General features: G+C 38.5%; 1 protein-coding gene across 2 annotated transcripts in view; it reads left to right on the forward strand.

The window, feature by feature from the left end:
- The window catches only part of SLC49A4 (solute carrier family 49 member 4), a 76517-nt gene extending 58406 nt beyond the window's left edge, over positions 1-18111 (forward strand). The window contains exons 8-10 of one of the 2 annotated variants that reach the window (XR_013987027.1): positions 7718-7900; positions 11150-11819; positions 11861-18111. Coding sequence is in view for 1 of the 2 variants with exons in the window: in XM_081007761.1 (XP_080863887.1) it covers positions 7718-7900; positions 11150-11265 (299 nt within the window). In the remaining variant the exon portion in view is untranslated. Of the gene's footprint in view, positions 1-7717; positions 7901-11149 lie in introns of both variants that reach the window. The other variant, XM_081007761.1, reaches the window with a different exon arrangement.
- The last annotated feature ends 6670 nt before the right edge of the window (positions 18112-24781 follow it).

Below are 24781 nucleotides of genomic sequence, written 5' to 3' on the forward strand. Positions count from 1 at the left end.
GTTTCAGAATGAGATGGAACTTAATGTGGTAAAAAAAGTAAAATACCTAGGGGTAAACATAACAGTAAAAAATCTAAGTCTATTTAAGGATAATTATGAAAAATGTTGGACAGAAATTAAGAGAGACTTAGATAGTTGGTCAAAATTGAAACTTTCTTTGTTAGGCCGAATTGCTGCTATCAAGATGAATGTATTGCCAAGGATGTTGTTCTTATTTCAAACACTTCAGGTTTTGGACAAAACGGAGTGCTTTCAGAAGTGGCAGAGAGATATTTCCAAATTTGTCTGGCAGGGCAAAAAGCCCAGAATTAAGTTTAAGATATTAACCGATGCAAAACAAAGAGGGGGCTTTGCCCTGCCAGACTTAAAGTTGTATTACGAAGCCGCAGCGTTTTGCTGGCTAAAAGACTGGCTACTTCTTGAAGACACTGATGTGTTGGATTTGGAAGGGTTTAACAATACCTTTGGATGGCATGCATATTTATGGTATGACAAGGTTAAAGCAAACAAGGCCTTTAAGAACCATATTGTCAGAAAATCATTGTTTAATGTCTGGTCAAAATATAAAGACTTGCTGGAAAATAAAACACCAAGGTGGCTTTCACCTTTGGAAGCCAAGGCCCGAAAAAGACCCAATATGGAGGCTAAATGGCCAAAATATTGGGAAATACTAGAAAAGGATGGAGACAAATGGAAATTGCAGAGTCTAGAGAAAATGAAAGACAAAGTGCGAGATTGGTTACACTACGCTCAGATCAAAGAAGTTTTCAAAAATGATAAGAAATTAGGGTTCCAGGTGGAGAAATCGAAACTAGAAACAGAATTGTTAGAACCAAAGATTAAGGTACTTTCAAGGATGTATAACTTGCTGTTGAAATGGAATACACAAGACGAAACGGTTAAATCGGCTATGATAAGGTGGGCACAGGACATTGGGCATAATATCATGTTTGAGGACTGGGAGAGGTTGTGGAGTAATGGATTGAAATTTACTGCATGTAACGCCCTGAAAGAAAATGTAATGAAAATGATTTATAGATGGTATATGACCCCAGTCAAACTTGCTAAAATTTACCACCTGTCTGACAATAAGTGTTGGAAATGTAAAGAGTGTGAGGGAACGTTCTTCCACCTCTGGTGGACTTGCCCTAAAGTGAAGGCGTTCTGGGAAATGATTTATAATGAACTGAAAAAGGTATTTAAATATACCTTCACTAAGAAACCAGAGGCTTTCCTTTTGGGTATTGTCGGCCAAGGGGTGGCAAAGAAGGACCAGACATTTTTTATGTATGCAACAACAGCAGCAAGGATACTTCTCGCAAAACACTGGAAAACTCAAGATCTACCCACACTGGAAGAATGGCAGATACAACTGATAGACTACATGGAACTGGCTGAAATGACCGGCAGAATCCGTGACCTGGGAGAAGAGAGGATTGAGGAGGATTGGAAGAAATTTAAGAACTATTTACAAAAACATTGTAATTTGAGTGAATGCTAAATAAGATGCTAGACTAAAACAACTGAGCACCACTAAATTTAGAAGTTTTTTAAGAAATTAAGTAAGACTGTGAAAATTTAGCTCCTTTTGAGAATTATATGATTATGAAATATAGAAGGGATATAAGATTTTAAATAAGATGATAAATTGCTGACAAAATGTTTTAACGATGAAAATGGGAGCGGGAGATGTGAGGAAGTCCAAAGAAAATGTGAAAATATGTTAAGATCGATGTTACATTGTTTATTATGTCTATTTTTATTGTAAAATTTAATAAATTGCTTTAAAAAAAAAAAAAAAAAAAAAAAAGAATATTTCTAGTGAACTGCATTAAATTGATGAACATACCCTATGGGGAAATGCTTTTTTGTTTTTGTGTAATTCCATTACTTAATTATGGGAAAGCCTGCTATGTTAAAATTACACCGCTCAGGTTTCATGAGAGACTGTTAACACTTGGCTACTTCCCTGCCAGCTTGCATAATAATTAGCTTCACGCAGAGTAAAATAGTGGGGCTTCAAATGAAGTAAATATTGCTGGGCACGAGCAGGATCTGATATCACATTTTATAGGGTCAGTTAGAGGAAAACAGATTGCTAGTTCTGTCTGTTAGAAATCACCGTGAGCCACCCTGTTCCCAAGTTTGCCTTGTGAAAATACATCTAATGGGATGGGGTGCATACTAAATTGAGATGAATGAGGCAAACTGGCATGGACATTTGGGTGAAATCTTTGTCAGAGAGCGAGATTTTTAATTATTTGATGGGCAGTATTGTTCTGTTGAACTGCTGAGTCTTCTTCAATCTGCTGCGTCTGTTGGCTATGTTCAGATGACACAGTTAACTTGTTTACTGGGATCGGAACAAGCCTTAGGCTTTGGCTCTGTGGCCTGCCAAGCCCTAAACTGCTGTTAATCTTTACTATGGTTTGTTGAAGTAAGCCAGCTTTAAACTAATTATTTCAAGTTAGCTTGTTTCATACAAACCTTGGTTTATTGCGTTTGGACTAAAAGGCAAGGTGAATCAAAAGTTTACAAGTGAAAATAACTTGGTTTTGTAAACAGCAGGACTCTGTACTCTGGTGCAGATGTAACACTGGCTATTACCAAACCATGCTTTGCATATTGGGAGCCAGCCTTGGGTTTCCCCTTGGTTTCCTTAACCTTGGTTGACCATTACTTCTGCACTAGTGCTAACCAGGGTTCACATGTGATGCTATTCTGTACGTAAGGCAAACAGAAGAATGGATGGAATACCTAAATGCAGTGCTTTTTTTTTCTAAAAAAAAATTAAGGGAAAACTCCCATATTGAAACTCTCATTTTCCTACTCATATTAAAATACTGCTCCTCAATGAGGCCAAACTTAGATTCCCAAAATGTTATGGGGTATGCGTACCCCTGCATACCCCCAGAAAAAGCACTGCCTAAATTGTTTTCTTAGAAAACCCTCCCTCCCTTCCCATTTGTGTTTTTAAATGTAATTCTACATATTCTGACGCAAATAAAGGTGTCCCTCCACCCATCCACACACTTTCCCTTTGCTTCTGGCTCTGAAATCCTATCAGATGCCAGACTAAAAATAAAAAATCTAAACCATGATTACTTTTTATTTAAGAGGGATTAGAGGACACTTGCATTGCAAAACTGTGTTGCTGGCACCAATACGAAACAAAACACAACAACCTAGCTTGTGCAACAGATTTACTAAGTTACAAGTCTCAGTGAAGACTTTTTGTCAAATCTTTGGGAGTTGTGGCAAGGGATTGGCTCATTCTGCTTCAGCAAGAAGAGCTCATTGGCTTCATGACATTACATTTCGTTTCAACTCTCCCTGAACCGTGTTGAACTTCACTTGGAACGTTCCTCTGCTTTTTTTTTTATCCTGAATCTGTAATCAAAGAACATACAAGGAATGAAAAAAGCTTACAAGTGCCTTAATTCAACAACCTAGGCATGTTACAAAAAGAAACAACCCACAAAGCCACAATCCTCTGTAAAGGCTAACCTAATCAGTCCTATTCCAAATCTATACCATTTATCTCTAGCAGCCCCCCCCCCCCCCCCAGGGTTTGTCTCTAGGCATACCCTCTTCTATGATGAAATATGCACCTCTGCCCTGGGAAAGAATCGTATCACACAGATGATCTGATGAATAGCTATTTGTGCCTTATATTTAAGCCCTTGCTATCCCTTCTTCATGACTCTTCATATATTAACAAGTGGGCATCTTTTTCAGCACTTCCAGAAAAGAGATACAGAAGATAATATTTTCTAGCAAGAGGGAATGATTTAAATCAAGATGGTTCAAAATCAATGATTTGAATGAGCAAGAAAAAGGAGGTTGATTTAAGTCAAGTTTTCTTTTGATACTACTTCACGTATTTTCTAAAAGATGGTGCAAACTACTAAACTCTGTTAATTTACAGAATATTGCTTACCCTGTTCCATATGTACAACCAAGCCTTGCATCTCTTAGTCTCAGTATACATTTTACATACTTCCTTCTTTTTCCCTGTAGAGGGAATGTCTCTAAAATGTTCTCATATAGGATCTTTCTTATGACAAACACCCATGACAATTTGCAAAGTTAGCAGCAGAATCCTATTTGCCCAGGAATAAATCCTCTTGAGTTCAGTAGGGCTTTAACTATAAGTGAATATAGGACTGCAGCACAAGTATGGAGAATAATAGAGACCTGAGCACTGCATAAGTTTGTCTTCCAGTCTTCTTTCCGGTTGCTCCTTTCTGCATCTCTTGGTCCACATTTAACAAAAATGAGGTATCCATGACTGATAGGTCAAAGCAGGGGTGATTATTACTAGGCAGACTAGAGCTGTTGATTTTCATCAGATTAAGATGAAATGCCTATATCTGAATAATGATAAGATAGGTTCTTCATTGAGACAGAAAAATCTATCTGGATATGGCTGATGGAAGGGGTTGATTCAGTGCATATAAATGAACTGTAGGTCTAACACAGCCTTGTGACTATACCCCACCCCCAAGTTACTACTAGCCTGTTAAAAGAAAAAGCACCAACCTGCTAGGTGCTGACCAAAGAGGGATGGAGAGCGGCCTTTCTGCGCTGGGTGCAGAGGAGAGACAAGGTGTTCCATCCTTCCTCCAACAGCCCACTCCTTTCTGTGCATGGAGTCCTGGTTGTCAGCGACTACAAAGCTACTACCAAGGTTGGCTAATGTGCTTCTGTTCAAATTAATTTACATTTGATCTCTTTATTATATAAGAGAAACTTAGCAAACCTTGTCAGAAGAATCCCTGTGTAAGAGTTTCCACTTGTGCAGTGGGGCTTCCCCCCCCCTCTCCTCCCACAGTGCCCCTGAAATTAGCTGGTGGTGGGGAGTTGGGAGGATCCCCAGAATAGGGTGGGTGGGTGTGGTTTCTTCTGCTTGTACAGAGAGAATGTGCATCATAGCGCAAAATTGAATTCCACCCTCAGTATTTACAATTCTTAAAAACATCAAAATCCAATTAATTTTCTTTTGAAAATCTTAAATCTGATTTTTAGTCCACCTAACACGCTTATATTTCAGAGGAAGCCAATAGAGACATCAAAGGTGGTGAATATGGGATTAATCTCAGTACTAGGTCGTATGTCTATTCCCAAGATAGTAAAGTCAGCATGTGGGCCTGTGCAGCTGTAGCATTTCTCCCTGAAATGTGGTTAAAGGAATTGAACTGGGCTGCAGCGTTGTGCTCCTCTCCCTTAGGAAGTCAGGTGGCCCTCTGCCTTCACCCTGAGAGGAGTAGAACTATTACATTTGAACTGCCCAGTGGTGCCTTGGCTGCTTCATTTCTTTATGTCAAGGGACTTGGTCTGAATTTGCCATGGTGTGAAAATCTCCAAAGTTGCCATATCAGAGAGAAATTATTTCTGAAGTGTTGTTGTTTTTTCCTGTCACTTGAGAGCAGTTTCAGATAAAAGGTTTTAGAACAAGGAGGTCAAGTGTGTGACAGCCTGTTTTCCTCTGCCCTAGAAATATATTTATGAACTCGCACTCAAGTCCCCCCCACTCCGCAAAACCCATTTTTGGTTTTATTTTAGCTGAAAGAACTTCCTCATCCTCCGGTGCCCTTGAGAGCACATTGAGATAGGCGTGCAGTATGTGTTTGTTTCTGAGAGCAGAACCTTCATTAGAAGCCGGAGGAGCTTGCTTCCCATTCCCCTCTCTCACTGCAACAGACATCCAAATGCCAGGGACACAAGAAGGTTTTGTTCTAACCCAGAGTGTGAACTTGCACCATGAAGAAAGTGGCTGGGGATTCTTTCTAGCTTTCAAGTGCCGTGAGTTGAGGTGATCTTCAGCACAGTGCATTTACCTGCTTACCTCATAAGCTAGATGCTCTTCTCTACTTAATACCACAACCCACTACATAGTGAAGCTTGCTTAATTCCTTTGATCCATGAGGGTGTTCAGTTCTGTCCTGGATTGTGCCTCTTCTGATTCCTCTTCCACTGAACTCCATGCTAGACCAGCAGTCACTTTCCAGATGCAAGCAATTGCGAAAAGTTAGCTTCCTAAATAGTATTTTCTGCAGCCACAAATTCCCCTTTTGGTTCATTTGGGATTGTGCTTTAAAAGATCTGGACTGCTCTTCTATTTAAGTCAAGCCAGAGGGAATGTAGCATTCTATAGCATTGGCTGTACTGGATACAAAGACCTGTGAACGTGGTAAATCCTTAGAGTTTGGTTTTCCTGTAATGTGGAAGCCTGAATTAATTCTGGCCTTCATAGTTAACAGCAAGAGAGGTTAATTCACAGTTCATTCCCAATTTAGCACAGTAATTAGCTGTTTGTAGAACACTATTTGTGTTTGTTTTGGAGTTAAATACACATAGATGTAAGCCACACTTTTAAAAATCTGCTGCACCTTTATAGAGTGAAATTTAAACTTCCTGACTTAATTCACTAAAACATAATGCAAACATTTGTTTTTTAATTGGTCAATTTTAAAGCAGACAGATGCTTCGAAAGGAACGATGTAATGAAATTATATCCATTTAACAAAATCTACTGCTTATTATTTGTTTTCCAATTAAGTGTCAGTTAAGAATCAATTTCTGTAGGTGGGAAGAAGAGGTATAGGCATTGTTTCTAACATTATATAAAGCCCAGAGCTGTAGCTGAAAAAATTGGTCCAGGATCCAGTGGGGCATTTAATCACAGCCCCATCTGCAACCAAGCGCTTTGAATGGATACTAGCTTTTTGTTAAATGTTAACCCTCTTTAATGTTCTTCTTTAACCAGGGCTTTGGCTGATTGACATCCAGTGCCCTTTTAAAATATGATGGGGGTGTTATTGGGTTGTTCTTGTTTTTGTTTTTATTATGTATGTGATTTTATGTTGTGATTTTATCTTGTGAACCGCCCTGAGACCTATGGGTATAGGGCAGTATACAAATATAATAATAATAATATAATAATAATATAAAATATATATCTTCACCAATATGATGCACTTTCTCAGTTAAAATTATGAGTACTTCACTCTTGCAAGTAAGCATATGATGGCACACAATTTACGATAAAAAGAGGGGGGAAATTAAAGCAAGCTTTTGATCAGGTACTAAAGTCCAGTTCAGACATTCTCAGCCTGCATGCAATTGAAGCCACCTCTGTGGACACGTTCCTGTGAACAATGTAATATGTGACCTGGGCCATTATCAGATACACCTGTAATCTCCTGATGGAGATTGCCAGTAGCGACACATTTCTTTTGGCTGCCATAGTCACAAGAATTGCCTTTGGTAGCTGTGCATGAGAGCACAAAGTGGACCTCTGGTGGCATAATACATTTTAAAATAATTTAATATTGAGATGACCTAAATAAGAATTCTCATTAACACATCCCTAGAAACAGACTGGATACATTGCATAATTAAGGTGCTGAACTGGTGGAAATACACTCATAGTTCTAGTATTTAAGTGCACTAATAGTGTTGTGGTATAAAATGTCTTCAAAATAGTTTGTACTTTAAAAAAAAAAAATTGCACTATTGTTATTTTCTGCCACTGGGTTTCCTTTTATTAATGCTATTTTTATACTGTTTTAAATGCCATGTTGGGTTGTTGTTGTTGTTTTGTATATATTATGGTGTTAATTTTTATGGGAAGCACCTGAGAGAACTTTTTGTATAAATAAGTGTATAAATAAATAGGTAAATAATCAAATGTGCTTTTAAAAATCTCTTGCAGCCACCTTGTATACTTCTGGAATCTTATTTGGCGTCTTCTTGAACAGCAGCGTACCTATTTTCTTTGAACTTTTTGTGGAAACTGTCTACCCTGTTCCAGAAGGGATTACTTGCGGCGTGACCACTTTCCTAAGCAACATGTTCATGGGAGTTCTTTTATTTTTTCTTACTTTCTACAATAAAGGTAAGGAGTATTTAGATGCTTGTGGAGTATCAATTTGTTAGCACAACGTATTTCAGCTGGGAGTTTTATTTTTGGCTTCACCAGGAAGAGGAGCTTCATGGAGATTCTTCTGTTAACACTAATGATGTGTATAAATCCCTTACCATTTGTAGAAGAATAGGCCTCCCTATGTGTTCGTCTTTATAAGTCTGCCAGTCAAAGATTGAAATCTTCACATAGAATTGTTCCTTTGAAGGCAGGGCAGTTGGATGCCTTTGAGATAAATACTGTGGTGGCTTTAAAAAAAAAAAAGGACGACAAAGAACCACGTAATGTTATGACCATTAATAACATGTGTAGCTAGGCAAGCTAAAACAGCGATAAAACTAATCCAATCTCATGCTTCAGGGTCTAATCTGGTTGTTTCGGGGGGTAAGAAGAAGCATGTGGTTTCTTTTTCGTCTTCCAGACCTGGTCTTTTGACCACACTCACAATTTACAGATTGGCAAAAGAGGGGGTATCTCCCCACTGTTCTGTTTTCAGACAAGTTTTGGAAGATTGTAAACTGAGGAGGGGAGAGTTGTGGGTTATGTGTTGCTATAGTGCAGGTGAGGGGAAACTTCTTGAGTTCAAGGTCCCTCCATTTTTGACAGTTGGACAGGGCCACCCACATTTTGATCACCAGGCATCATACACCATAATTCTGGTTTCAAGCCAGCGGCAAGCACAATCTAGTCCCGCAACACTAAAAACAGTTGATGGTCACGTGGGCCTGGTTTGTTCAAAATGGCCTGACGGATACCTTCCCAGTGCAACGCTATAGAGATAAAGGGTTGGCTCAACCTGAAGCCTCTGAGCTTTGCTCCTGTAGAGCACAAAGGGTGTGGAACCATCCGAAGAATGGAGACAGGGTTTCTTCTCCCCACCCCCCTTCTGAAACGTACCCTCTCATACAACAGAGAAAAGGTCTTTAGCCTAACGTACATCTTCTTGTACATCTCCCATACTTAGAGTGTATGTGTTTGCAGATCTGTTTGTTGTATGCATGCACTACATGCTGTTGTTTACATGTTCATGTAAAATGCCCTGTGTTCACATGTAAATAATGAGCCAGGAATGCAATGGCCCTTAGCTATTGGTTGAAAGGATGAATATTGCTGCAACCTCACATATATCAGTCCTTTCCATATTTGATTTTTCTTCAGCTCTTGCTGTTCGTTCACAAGAACTGCCATAGAATCATCCTCACCTACGATGCCATGATTCCTTGGAGGGAGAATAGAATACACATAGATTTTGCTGTTAGTGCCTCCCAGTATACACTTCTGCTGGATATGCCAGCAGAGCTGACTTACAACACACATGATGACTGCTACTGGTGCATTGTAATGCCATAAGTTTAGTTTCTTGCTTTGAATTATTATTTTTTAAGCGCATTCTTGTTAGTTGACATCATTTTGGCCAGAAAAAATAGCTTTGACATTTGAAAGCCCCATAAAGACAGTTGCCGTCTTTTAAACAAATATATAGACCACTTACGGTTGGATGGTTTCCATGTATTAATTTGGCAGTTTGAGGGAGAGGAGCATAAGGGAATGTGAGGATACTGGAAACTTTAGTGATTTTACTTAGTTGGTGTACATTCTATTCAATGTGGTAAAAGGTAAAGCTTTTGATGGAATTGATAGCAAAAATATTAGTAGTGGGTGATGCCTAATAGAACATAAAGAGATATTTCTGAAGAAGCAGTGCTGTCTATAATATATTGAGAGTTTTGCACCTTTAGCCCTGTGAGTTACTGGGATTAAACCAGACCAGTGTTGTTAGGTGGTTTTAGACCTGAGGGTACATTTAGAGTTCTGTAAAAACAGTGAACAAAGTAGGCATTTCTTCAGAAATACACATAATATTGATAGGGAGGTGGCATTTGCATTGTCCTTGCTTACTGATTAACTTTAATAATTAACCATTGGACAGCATTGGTTTGGACTGCATCTTTTGCTGGAGAAATTACATTTGCTTGTCCTGACAAGCCAAATCAGACTGCTGTTGTTGAATAAAATGATATTTTCTCAATACAAGACTAGGAAGGCAAAAGAATAGCTGATGGGAGTCAAAAGAATTGACTAAATGAACACACCCTGTAGATCTTTAAAAAGCACTCACAGCTCATTCTGGAATGATTTACAGACTCTGGATTTGAAATCCAATTTATAAATATGGTCTCACTGTGCTCAGCTTTCCTGACACATAGCTGTATAAGCCTAATTTTCTTGTGAGCATTTGTAATTGTGGTAGTGTGATGGGATGATGAGCTGCTTGTGCGTAAAATCGTATCCCCTCAGAGTTTGTTCAAGTCCACAAACCTCTGTCTGTGACGGAGCCCCTCAGACATGGCTCCTCTAGTCACTAGCAGATTCCGACAGTGGTTGCTTTCGGAATCGCTTCCAACATAAAAGCTCCTTAACGGAAACACGTCTTCTGGACTCTCTGCGTGACAGTTTCCGGCGAGGAGTGGGTGTCCCTACAGGAGGTCCTGAAACCTCCCCACTGTTTTCGCTGGAAGTGTCTCTGAGCCATCCCTCCAGCTCACTTTCCCTCAGCTCAGCTCCTCTCCCCCTACTGGTTCCCTCTTCAGCTGCTGAGTCTCTCCCAACCTGTGTGAGCCCTTTCACCTCCCTCCCTTCCTTCCGATGGCAGTTCCCTGACAGGTAGGATGCAGAGATGCTCTTAATCTTTCTCCACCACAATGTCTGCACAGCAAAGGAGTTGTGAAGACCTCATCCCATCATTGTGACTTACTTACCAAGCAAATTAAGATGGCTAAAATTTAATTAATTTTGTTTTTAAAATGTTCCACGACAAGGGTTATAATCAAATCATAAATTTTGTCTCAATGTGTTTATTTTCACTGCATCTTCTTAAATCAAAATCTTTGGTGCTTTATAATGCTTTTCATTTATGTGTAAATAGTTTTGTTTCTGTTAGTTCTCAAGCATAACAACTAAAGACACAGAATAGGCAAGGCTGTCCTGTGTGCCCCAGTTTAGCTGGAAGAAGAGTTTTAATAGGCCAGCACCCCAGCTCGATTTCTTACAGTACCCCTATTTTCAATGAGGACAACTTCTTTCTAACAAAGATTGCACTTTCTCCGAAGTGTTTGCTTAAACCTAAATTATGATGCTTTTAAAGAACTGGCCGTTTTTTATGATGAAGTAGGACATGCATATTCAAGACTAATCTTTCTTCTTTTCCCCCCACCCACCCAGAGTTCTCTTGGTTTAACTGGTGCCTCCCAGGCTCCTGTCTGCTAAGTCTTCTGCTCATCCTGTGCTTCAGGGAATCCTACGATAGACTTTATCTCGACGTCATTGTCTCCGTTTGACAGCACAAAACAGAAGGGAGCTCCAGAAGAGGATGGAAGTTAGAACCCTGCTCTGCCTCTTTCCTTTGGAAATTGAAAAGACCAAAGGTCAAAGCTAAAAAAAAACTAAACAGTTTTAACATTGACCTTTTAACTGAACTTACAAAGTGGTTTTTAAAGTACACTTCCTAATTTCAGATTTTATTATCTTGATAACGATGGTGAGTGTTGTACTTGAATGGGAATTTGAATATTTTTTTAAAAGCACACACTCAGAAGAATGTGCGTTAGGGAGAAGCTATAGTTTATTAACTGTGAGATTTTTATTTAATAAGCTATTTAACTGGGTATACAGATTTTGTGCCAACTCAAGCCATTTACAAAATGAATATCTTACTTAGGGTTTAAGGGAGGAACATATTCACCATCACAAAAAAGTCTATTTTTGCAGCCTAAAGAGTCTAGTAAGAATTCTGATGTTCCAATATTTATCCTGCTTTTTAAACAATATACTATCCCCCATGGTGTAGTATATGAAAAGACAAGTGTCACTTTGATGACCAAATATTTGCAACGTAGTTAATTAGGGCTGAACAACTTGTTCCCTCACTATGAGTCCTCTAAGCTCTATCAAAATGAGAATAGTAGGTAGATATGAAATTATCCTTCTAGGATTTTAACTGTGACCAAATATTTAAAATCCATATAAATGTCTTGACATGCCCCTTGTACACTACATTTATTTTCTAATGAAGCAATTGCTAATGTTTTCTAACCACTCCCCTTCTTGACACATTGAAGGGTCTTATATCAGTTGGTGCTATATATTCAGTTATGTTTAAAACAATTAATTGCCTTAGTATAGGAATGACATCGGTTGTGAAGGTACAATGGGTCAGCACTACCTTTACTGGGATATTTTTAAATCATTTCTCCATCCAAATACTGTAAGCTGTCCTCCCAATGTTTTATCAAGCTGACTGAACAAAATTTATAGCTTTTCTGTGACAAGTCACGTGTGTTTTCAAGCTAGTTTACAATTTAAAGAGTGCCTATCATGTGTGATTTTGTTTTTAAACAGATATTCAGTGGTGGTACTTTCGGGTAACAAAATTAAATGGCAAATCAAATCGATCCAGACTTTATCTTCTATAGAAAGCTTTCGATCCAGTGGGCAGATCCCACTGGTGGGGGCAGCATTTACCAATTTCTCTTCTCCCTCCCACAGTGTTTCAGCCCAACTCGGGAGGTGGGTGAGGCTGAGGGTGCAGGAGAGCAGGGAATCTCCCTTGTCCACCAGCAGGAGCAAAGTCTGATTCCAACTCAGAGTCTCCAGCCTTGGAACGTTGCATAACATGGTAGTTGCAGTACTGTGTATCCTGTATTACGACACATATTATTGAGTTGGCTTTGTTTTCAAAAGCCAATCTAGCTTCTCCAGTTGGTTTTACAAAGCTTCATGTGCTCATGCTTTGCAAGAAATCTTATGCAAAATACATGTTGCTACCATCCATTTGAGAGAGGGAATTGTCAACCTGTGTTTACTAAATTGTGGCCAGTATGCTTCTCTACTAACACAAATATTTTGAAACACTTTCATGAGCATTCTTATAGCTCTGTTAATACTGAGTTTTAATCCTGAGCTTGTTCTCTTCCGTTGGTCGGTCGGTCTGTGTGCATGCGTGTAAAATATTGTTTGCACATACAAATCTTACAAGTGTATTTTTTAGTAGTAAATTTCCACAGTGTCGAAATTCTAATGATATATTTAGTGCCATTGTCCATTCGAAAAGCAATCTCTTCAAGTAATGACATAGTTTACATAACACAGTTGAGTGACTTTTTTTTTTTTTAAGAGGAGGTAACAAAGCCATCTTGCTCAGGGGCATTTGTGGATTCCATAATCTAATATTATGCTTCAGTGAGAACTTTGAATTTGGATATGTTTCACTCCTTCAAAGAAGTTCCATTCTGCCACTCTTGATTCATTTGGCCACTGTAATTCAGAAATTAAGCAATATTTCTCAGACACATGGCTTTATTCTGTTTGTCCAGTCGTTTTATTCTGTGGATAACTGAAATATTTCTTCAGTTTGCATTTAGGATCTTAAATGGAATTATTCGTGTCATTTTATAGCGTCAACTTTTTGTTGTTGTTATGGTGCCATTTCCATATTGGTTAATAGGATGTGTCAGCTTGATGAACTGATCCCTGACAGCTCATGAAAGACGAAAAACCTTTCTCTTAGAAGTACCTTTCAGCCAAAATATAGCCATTTTAATCTGCAATACAGTGGATGCTTCCGGGTTTCGGAGCGTCCGTAACCTGAAAAAACGCAACCTGAAGCGTCTGTAACCCAAGGTATGACTGTATAGAAAGATTCTGATTTCCCCTCACTTCACAGGCAGGCTTTTCTGTATTTTTTCAAGCAGGCTTCCTCACAGCTCTTGCCACATGATTTTTCTCTTGGGGTGCAACACCTACAAGGAGGAACAAGGCCATCCACTTAACACCCTTTCATTGCCCAGTAGGGAACAATCTAGCTTTCATCTAATAGCAATGTCAATTAATACATCCTGGTCCCAGTTACATCAAGGTTGAACCTTCTTTTTGCTAAGAGTTATCCTACTGGGACTGCAGCTATATACATTTGAAGTACTTTCACAAGAAGCAGATGATGTTTTTTCACATACACATACCCCTCCTGGCTACCATGTTATTTGTGTGGCATTAGCTAAAATGAGTCTGTAGAATCAGGTTAAGGGTTCCCCTTGATTACGCTTTCTTTGTCATCTTCAAGGCATTTCTCACTGTTGGGGTTTTAGGGAAAGAAACTCTCTGTGTACTCTTAATCTGCTCCCAAGAGGACTCAAGGCACTTTTTTGTTCCTGAGTTTTGTCTTACTTCTCTTGAGCACTTAAAAATGAACTAGAAGATTGGTGCAAGTAGATGTCCTCCCAGTCAGAGGGCAGCTTGGTGGCAACATCGTGATAGTATCCTTTTTTCTTCTTACTATATTTGTGTTGTTAAAAAGAAACCCCCAACTTGTTGGCTGAGAACTAGAAAATGTGAGTAGGATCTGCGGCTTCATTTCCTGGAGTTGTGCTTGGGCCAGTCCCTTTTTGAACTTGGTGTCCTCATCTGATGTGTGTGAGATAATACAGGTATAACTTTATTGTCACTGTCTAGGATAAGACAGATCTGTTGTCCCATCTTTTATGTAGTGCAGATCTCCTGTTCAGACAAGGTGGCCTCCTACTCTCATATCTCATATGTAAGGCATAACCTGAAAAGGTGTTACATCCTTGTGTGTGCTATTGAATGTGTGGAAAACATTTTGATTTTATAAAGATTGAACACACAATGCAAAATGAGCCACCTCCAGACGTGTGCTTTACTAAAAAGGGAAGTAGATATATAGGCATTAGGTAGAATTAATGAATATGAAGGCTATACATTATACAGTGGCTCAAGACAGCCTATAAAGGTTCTGATAGCAGAAATTTTGATTTGGTCAGTAACCTGCTTTATAATTATATTGCATAATAGTGGTAACTTCTCAAGTTGCTAGGGCAGCAAAAGTGGTTTGGAAAATACTTTTTATATGTGATATGGTTGCTTATACTTTTTACTCATCAGTTATTTCCCAACATTAAAGTGAAAGTGACACGGTTGGCAAGATAGGTACATACAGCAATTGTATAGGAATGGTTAGGGTTATATATAGACTATCATGAAGACACCGAAGAGAAGTTATTCCATGCAAGTTCTGTTGAAGTGAATAGGAGCAGCACAATCTTGTGTTGCCCCCCTTCATTCAATGTAACTTGTACAGGAGAAATTCCCAGTGGACTATATCTTATCTAACCTTGTGCTCCAGGCAGCCTGCACAATATGTTCTCTAATAAATTAGTGAAGTTTTATTATCTGTTAGACATTTGCTTGGTCTCATTCAAATGAGTAGATCTGCCCTTGTTTTGAATGAGTCAGGAATATGAACTCTTCTCAGAGCAGTCTTACATCGATTCTCTCTAAATGTCTAAATATTGAAATGGTAATATAATGATCTAAATTTATATCAGTATTTTATCAGTTAACAGTGAAAGGCACTGATTGCCATTCTAATTACATCCCATAGCTTGATGCTGGAGCCACACTTACTTGGGAATTTGGTATCATTCAAACAAATTTAATTTTGAGTAAATGTGTTAAGAATTTACGTGCCAGAGTGTTAAAAATATGTTCCTGAGAGAATGCACCAAATCTTTTTATCATAATCATTTCCAGCTTGGGGGGAAAGAATGCCCACCTCTGTCCGTGCTCGGTGACTTGCATCCTGCCTAGAAGTTCAAACAAGATAAGCATGTGGAATTATTTTCGCATGTGAAATGGAAAATACTGGTCAGTGTGGCTGCGTTGTGCATGCAGAAACAAATGAATAAGGTCTGTGACATTTAATCACGTAATCAGTTAATCAAAATATTTTGATCAAATGAACACACACACGGTAATTATAAGTACTATTGATGACCAATTCCATCATAGAAGTATCTCCAGCCCTTGTGTGAGAGAATGGGGAGTCCCTTTTCTAAGATGATGTGCACTACTGCACACATTTTTATTTAAAACTACTGGGTTGTATCCCATGTTGCATGAGCTCTTTCTCTTTGCCCACTCGACAGGCCACTGTGCTTGCCAAAATCCTATCCAAAGGGCTGGGAGAACCTGCCCAACATTGTGAGCTGTCCTCTGGGCTGCAAGGGGTTGCAGGGTACTGGCGGGGGGAGCAAGGTGTTGAGTGAGATTGCCTTCTGCTTATGCCATATTGGGTGCAACCCTTAGTTTCTCATATGCAATAATTGTGCAGATTTGACTAATTCTTTAATTATTTGACTAAACCTGAGTTCATTATTGATATTTTAATTGGTGGCAGCCCTATTCTAAGATAAAAAATTCCACTCCACCCCCAGATCCAAGATTTTTGCATTAAGAAGCAGCCATACATTATTTCAAATACACTAACATACTTTATTCTAACTGAATTGTGTATTTTTTAAAGAAAATATAGATAAAAACCAATTTTTATGTGTTATATTTGAATGAATGAGTGAAATAAGTAAATAAATAGATAGAAGAAAATGTAGATAATTGCAGTAGGCTGTGGTAAAGGGCATGTTAGGAAAGCGTCATGATCTGGGTTTGTATGAGGAAATCAATGAATCTTTGTTACGGCATGGAAAACGCAATTGTATAGTAGAAGTCTGCACTGCCACGCCTGGAAATGGGCTAGGATCCTCTTTAACCCAGGCTAGAAGACCACTGACTGAAAAGAGAAGTACTCTGTACCAAACAATGAATTCAGAAACTTGCATAAATTAAAATGCTTTGATGTTGTACGATATAGTCCTATCTGTGCTAGTGATTGAGAGGTTCAAGGAACTGACAATAGACTGCCCTCTAACTCTGGCTTTTGAGATTTCACCCTCCATTGCCATTTTTGAAGCATATCTTCACAACCAGAAAGGCTTGGATTTTATTATTTTAAAGAAGAAAAGCTTAATTCCTTTTGGCAGTGCCATGTTGAGTGGCTTTTCTGTTCTATGCAATGACAGCATATGCATTGGTCCTTCCTTTGGGTTTCTGAACATGTAGCAGAGTCTTTTTTACATTTTATGTTTTCCCCCTCCAGAACAAGGCGACCTAGGAGCCTGAGAGTTTCAGGATCAAACCCCCTCTACAGTTTGCCTTCATTGCACTCCACATTTTTTGTACCAGTTAGGGCACTTTGCATTCTTTCTGTATTTGTATCTGCAATGTTTCAGATATGGGAAGAATTGAAGCTAGTGTCAGGATTTCCCAATGTGAGCTGGAGAGGTTTATTGCTATCTCCCATGAGCCTTCAGTTGTCCAACTTGACATCTTAAGATCCATATTTTTGTTTCATTTGGATATACAGCTGCAGGTTCTGAAACAACACAATCCATTAAATAATGAGAAAGTGTTTGGTAAACTGGGTCACACAGGTGTTGAGGAGTATTGGCTTGAGCTGTGGTGAAATGTCAAAAACACTTTGGTCTGATCTTAGGTTGGTTGTCCTTTGCTTAAGGTTCACGACAAACCTCAATTCAGTAACTCCACATTTAGCTTAACTAATTTTTTACAGCCACTGTTTTCTCATGTCTAAGCTTTTCTTTGAACTCAACTTTTTTATATGCATGTAGTCGTTCACCTGTCAGAATTCTGCATGTTCTGCGATATGCAGTATCTTCACTTTTATGTTTCAGAGAAAGTTTTATATGTTAAAATGCATGGATTTTTAATTGCATCTCAGGATTTGTTTTAACTAGGCCTGGTGGTGTGAACCTGTAGTAAAAAACGATTCCCTTTCATTTGTGGGTATGACTTTTTGTAAATCTAACCTGAAATTGTAAAAACAAATACATAGAACATAAAATGATTTCATTAGGATTTGTAAGCATTTTGCTTTTTGTAATTTTGTAGGAAAAAAGGATATTTTTATTTTAGGGCAAGTTCTACTTTTGTATGTAATATGCTGACATGGGGCACAATCTGTCAGAAGCATATCCTGCATTCATCTCATGGAAATAAATTTAGAGGTGTGGTCCTGCCCTATTCCCATTCATTATTATTTTCCCTTTGGAACTTAAGTAGGACAGGTTTCTCATGGATTGTGTCTGTGATGTCTTTTATTTTTTAATAAAACTTATTTAAAACCCACTGTCTAATACATCTAGAAACGTAAACTTCACCTATCACTTTGGAGTTCTCTTTAAACTGGAATCTTGCTGTAAGTGTTTGGTGTTAACTTGTGTAATACTTGATACACATTAAAAAGGTTAATTGTAGCTTGTGAGTCATCTTTTGTGCTTGGATGCCATATAATATCCTAGAGCGATGGTAATATTCATTGAGGTATCTGCTGCTGGCTTTGTTGTGGAGGATTCCAACATGGCTTTTTGTCATATGTCTGTTGGCAAGAGATGCAAGCTTAGGAACAGGTTTAACAAGGGATCGTTTTCCAGGTCATTGTACAAATGGCAGCTGCCAGAAGAACTGGACATGCAATTTTTTGGTGAATTGTCAAAACTCAAAAATAAGTTGGGCTTTTCTCAAGACAGTTCCATGAGATGATCTTCCAAATCACAAGCAACAGAATCTTTGTTTCTTGTTTCAGAATTGGCCTCAAATTATCCCATCATGGGCTGGTTTTTGTGACAAGCTGTGTCTTGTAAACAAAAAAAGCTACTGTTCTGTTCTTTAATCTATAAGATGATGATTCAGGATTTGGATAAAGCTTGTAAAAACACCTGTCTGTAATTATGGTTTTAATGTGTGTGGGTTTTTTTTAAAAAAACGTTTACATGTTTTGTTATATTTATTATGTATTTTCCTCAGAGTATTTGTTTAACCTAGAAAAATGTACAACATTTATGTCTGATATGATGAGTCACAGTCATTTCTGACTTGGGACAAAAAATATCAAGGTGATGCCTCAGATTCCATCTAACACTGATTCTGTTGATGTGAACTTTTTCAAATGGGATGGCTTTAATAGTAACCTGATAAATTCAGGTCCTAATCCTGAATTTGGCTTTTTATGGACGAAGATAATACATCTTACCTTGTATTCTCAACAGACAAGCTGAAGGCACAGGTAAGTGTCACTTGTGCTGTACTGAAGGAAAGATGCTTTGGATAACAAAAACAAAGTTTAGAATTTCTGCTCTTTATATTTTGGTGTGTTTGTTGTGGAAAACTAGAGAAAGGAGGAAGGACAAACATGTTGCTTCCTAGAGATGTTGTAGTTTTAGTCAGTTGAAGAGTAGATTAGCATTACATTGCAGACCAATTAGCAAAGGATGTGTGGATGTGCTAATTGTGCACAAATGTGCCTTAATACTAAACAATTCCATGTAGAAATTTCCCGCATGTAAAGTGTTAAGGAATCTAGGGGATAAAGCTCAATCTAGTTCACACTAAGTTTGTTTTTACTGATGTGGTGCCTCTCAATTACTTTCTAATCGGATGCATTAAAAAAATAAATTCCCAGAGGCACATTTGTGAATATGAAAACTCTCAAAATTATAGCTTATGATTGACTAGGAATGAGGCATTATGCATGCAGGTGTAGCTGGTTTCAGGTTATTAGAAATCCAATCTATTTTTTATGATATTATGGTGTAATTTTCAGCACAAGACTGTGATATAAATTTCCAGTTGCACCGGAACATAAACTACAAGTGTCCCTGACTCTTGTCACTTTCCATGGTCTTTAGTTTGATTAATAAAAGGGACGAGAGCGATAACATTTTCCCAATAAGAATCTATGATCATCCCTCAATCAAAATGGGCCCATTTTATAGTGATATGTAACAATGATAAAAAATGTTATTTCAAGACCATTGGGACTAGTCTTTCAGCCTATAAATGTTGATCATATGGCTCTGGTTCTTGAAGCAAGTAAATAGCCCATTTTCTTCTTCTTTTGCGTTAAGAGCAGTGTCCTTGGAAATTCAAGTCTATTGGCTTCCTGGTTATATATAGCAAAAGAGTCTAAAGCTGATTTAAAAAAAAACAAAAACAAACAACCCACACAATCAGCCCTGTTTGAAGTTCTAGCATAGTAAAATTCAAGATGTTTGTCTGAAGCCAAAGGTTCAGGAGCACAATATTACTATGCATTAATGGAATCTTAAAGGTCTTGTTAATTGTTCCCTCCCTTTAAAATAGGGCAGGAAATATAAAGTAGGAGAGGGAAGAGCTGGTAACCCTTCCAGATGTAAAGAAATTCTGATGGTCAAACTTTAGTTTTATATTCATTTGTTTGTATTTCAGGCAAGTGGAACTAGTCAGTAAGAGTGCAATGTTCTATCTACATTAGTAAAAATCAGCCCTGTTGAGCTCAGTGAGGCTCTCACAGGTAAGTGTGGGTAGGATTATGCTTTAAGGCACTTGTCATGCTGCAGTGGCAAATTATACTTTGGTTGAGTACATACATTTTTTAAAAAATGGATGCAGCCAGTAAACATAGGCTAATAAATTAAAACACTTCCATAAATTTAGCCTAACCGTTTGATCATACAGAATACACTGATACAGAATTATGTGCCAATGGATTAATATTAAATAAACCCAAATGAGGCAGAAAGACACAAATTATATTTGCCTCAACTGTTTCAAATTTCATTTTAAGAGAAGAGATGTAGATCAGGCATAGGCAAACTCAGCCCTCCAGCTATTTTGGGACTACAGTTCCCATCATTCCTGACCACTGATCCTGCTAGCTAGGGATGATGGGAGTTGTAGCCCCAAAACATCTGGAGGGCCAAGTTTGCCTATGCCTGATGTAGGTGCTTAGAAATAGTTTTTCAATTAGAGGAAGTTGAAAGATACATTAACAGTAGCAAGGGTGGGGGGTGGGGGAAGAAATTTTAAGGTTTATGACTGGGGAAGCAATGACTAATCTGAGACAAGAGTTGAATACTTTAATCATGTGAACAAGCCTTGTCCTACCTCATTGGAGCAAGCAGATCTTTGCCTGCACATGCAAAGGTGAGGAACAGTTCACATGAGAATGGGTCTGGTTCTGAAGCTGGCAGAGCTGGGTGAACTCATTGGAGCTACTGTGCTTAAGAAATAACTGGAGCTGGTGGGGATTTTCATTCAAGATGTCTTAACACCTCATAGATAGAGAGATTCATGTGTCCTTGAATAGACGTTTAGAAAGCAAATTACAAGTTTACTAGTTCCAGTGTTTTATATGGGCTTGGACTTTTGTCTGGCTTGGACTGGGAAAATCTACTCAGTTATGAATCTTGCTGGGTTCTTTAGTAACTCTCAGGGATAAGCTATCATGGTGGAAGATAGGACCAGCAACAAAGTAAGTTGTTACTTCCATATCTCTCTCCCCTATCCACATGGTTTGCCTTGCTTCCCCTTTTTCAGTGCTATGGTTTAGCAAGCAGGCAACATTCCTGCAGCTTGGGTTCCAACTACTAGTCTGTCCAGGTAGGAGCTACTGTTCCCATAAATATTTTTCTGCACCACCACCAGAAGGGATCATCCTGTTTGGCAAGAACAAAGGCTGGAGGCATAAAACGGCTGCAAGGCAACTTTATTTGTCCCTGTAAGTACATTCTGTTTGTATTTTAAAGGTTATACTATAAAATAAGTGTACAGACCTGTCTTTTCACATTCTGCAGAAGCTCATTTTCCCAACCAAAGAGGGTTTTTTTGTGGTGCCCACTCTTTGGAATACTCACCCCCCCCACACACACTGTTGTGCTGGCTACTGATACCAGTCATTTGTCAAACTTTTTAAGTTGAATTTTATACTGACTGTTTATGGTGTTGGGATTATTTTTATTTTTATTTATTTTAATTGATTTATTGTAAACTGTCTTGATATATGTTTGTAATAGTCTCTGTGTGTGATACATACTGCTTTCAGCAGATGAAAGCATGGAGTCCCATTTAGATACCAAGTATTGATACTCTTCAATAAACAGAGGAATTAATGATCAACCTCTGGATTAGGAGATTAGTATCTACAATGAATTGGCAGCATAATGAACTGATGAATTTGAGTTAAGTAAGAGTGAACATGCGATGAATGTTCTCCTTTGGCTTTTTGTATTAGAAACATTAATTTGCGGCAATAGAGTTCCTATAAATGTATTACTCTTGGGGGGAAATCAATTAGAATGAATAGTCGGACAGTTAATTGGGGGTTTTTAAGTTTTGTTTAGCTGATTGCTAAACATAGTTATGGTTTATTTAAATGCTGATTGTCTAAGTAATGTATTGAAATGTGCCTCCAGTTGATTTAATGAAGTGTGGATTGTTTAATTGACTAGCTTTTGTAGGAATTAATAACTTTTTTCAATGGATTAAGGTATATTAATTTTGTATAGGGTTGTATCCAATGGTTACTTGGGTAGAAGGTCTCCTGTGCAACCAATCTTTCCCTTTCTTTTTGAAAAGTATCTGTCCAGGACAGTGTAGGTTGCTTTACTACCTTTTGTTTCTACAGGGGATAAGTGTCCCGTGTAGTCCTCCTTGGAATCAAAATTATTCTCAGTGGTTATTTCAGACTTACATAGGATGACTTGGATTGCCCCTACTTACTCTAGGACATTTTTTCTTCATGTCTTTTTATCATCATAACTTACTTTGCACTTATTTCCTTACTTTGTATTTCAGACAGGGAATAATTTATCTCCTATCCCACAATAAACCTTAAGGGACAGTTGACAACTGTTCCAGAGGGCGTCTCCACCCCACCACATAGAGAGAGGCAAGTCTGTTTTGTACCATTTCTGTAATTGGTAGTTTGGGGGCTAATATCCGCTTCCGTAGTAGTTCAATATTTTCATTATCTGAATATACTGGGAGCTGCATTTCTAGTAGCTACTGAAAATCATTTGGCTTTGTGCTATCCAAATAAATGTGTGTCAAGGTGGTTTGTCAAGCACACTCTCTGAAATGTAGGGACGGTTTCTAAACTTCATCCAGGGGAGGCAGGCTCCGCAGAAGGGAATGTCTGTTCTTTCTACTCCCTGTGATGGAGTAATGTGGCCAGACTCCCCTGTGATGGAGTAATGTGGCCAGAACCCTAATCTTATTTAGTAAGTTTTGGATTCCATGGATAATGGGATTTTATGTCTACATCAAAAGTTGGAACCAACATGAGGACTTTGCCCAGAAGCTACTATTGATAAATTTCTTTCAGCACCTTTGCTTCAGCCACAGCTTTAAACTCCATTGTCATCTTATCTACTGCTGACAAACAACTCAGAAGCTTAGTAGGTTGTTTGAGTTTATTTCTTAATTCTTCTTTACATAGTACAATTTATAAAAATACAGAAGCCCAGCCCACCCCTAAAATTCACAGTGTCTAAAGGCAGTGGTTAACAGTATACATCACCTTTATTCTAACAGTACCATTGTGTTCAGTTGCATAGGAAGGGTATTATGCCTTTACAACAGAGTCTGATAATATTTTCTTTTCCTATTTTGCTTCACAAGGCATATACTCTGCTTGTTGTTGTTGTGATAATAATTATCTCTATTTATGTACTCAAGAGCTGTCATTTATCTCCACTTCAGCTACAAAATAGAGTGAAGGTATCTCCCATCTTCATCTTCCATTTGTGTTTCCTCGTGCTTTACTTTTTAAAAATGAATTAGATTGCATTTCAAATATGCACACATTTGGATACTGGCTGAGAGTAGTTAGTTGTGCAGCTGACTTCCCTCTACATACTTTTATCTTTTCTGTACCTCAAGCCTTTATGGAATTCTTCCTGACCTCAGTGTAAACTTGCAACACATCCCTCCTACTAGCGACTCTGTTCCCCGCAATCAAGAATTGCCCTTCAGTGAACATGGTCTTAGCTTTAAAAACTTGCCCTTCAAATTACAAACGAAGGATCTTTGTGTTCTTAAAGCTTCATCCTGAAGCGGAAGAGGGAGGTGGGAGAAAATGGTCTGTATTCACAATTGAAACAAACACTGGTGTGTCCAAGAGGTGCATGCCTATTTAAGACATCATATCTTTGGGCCCGGGAGATGGACTAGTGAGTAAACTGGGCTGGAATATTCTGCACATGGTTAAAAGCACACTGTCTTTAGGTATTGCAGGGCTAAGCCATTGCACTGACAATGGTTTGAAATGATTCACCAGTGAGCCTTGGCTCAAATTAAGCCTCGGGGCTTTTTTCTGCTTTAGCGGTGTAATAGCTCTGAACCCACTGCAAATAAATACAGGCTTATAGTGTAATATTAGGAAGCTGGTGTTTTTCAGGACCTATTTATAGATGGTATTTTTCTTAAGACTAGAGAAACCCCTTAGAGGGAAATAGACCCATTAACCTTCCACATAATAAATATATGGGCAAGATGTGATTATTTTAGTACAAGTGGAAGTATTTGGAAGCAAATATCACCACTGGTACAATGTGTCTGATACACAATATGTATGTTGGGATAGCCTTGCCAAATTGGGTGCCCTGCCAGTGTGGTCAGCCGAAACACTCACAGTGGCCATGCTGGCTGAGATGGAAGGGAGTTGTGTCCTCCAAATAATAATGGTTCCAAGTTGGGTCCGGGCGAGGTAACAAAGAAGCAGGAAAACAACTTTTATCGTATTGCAACCTAGGCTATTGGAACACTGATTCCATGTTGACAGTGCGAGTGCCTTGCCACAAAAGCTAGCCAATTCTAAATAGCTGTATTCAAATAAATGAGGTTTACTTTCCTGATCCAGAGACCCCCACAGCAAAAGATGCACAAAATCTACTATCTTACCTGTGCAAGAATGGTGTTCCACGTGCATAGTGGAGTTTCAGTTTCAGGCAAATGTGCTTAGGAGGCAGACATACAGCTGCTAATTTAGAATGCATTGTTTCCTGGAAAGTACATCTGGCATAAATAGCAGAGATCACCCCTAAGGAATCTCACTTTGGCAGGTTTCTAGAATTTGTCCAGCTCTTTAAATGCTGTTAAAATTCCTGG

This window comes from Podarcis pityusensis (assembly GCF_964106645.2).
Source record: "Podarcis pityusensis genome assembly, chromosome: 1".
NCBI classification, from domain to species: domain Eukaryota; kingdom Metazoa; phylum Chordata; class Lepidosauria; order Squamata; family Lacertidae; genus Podarcis; species Podarcis pityusensis.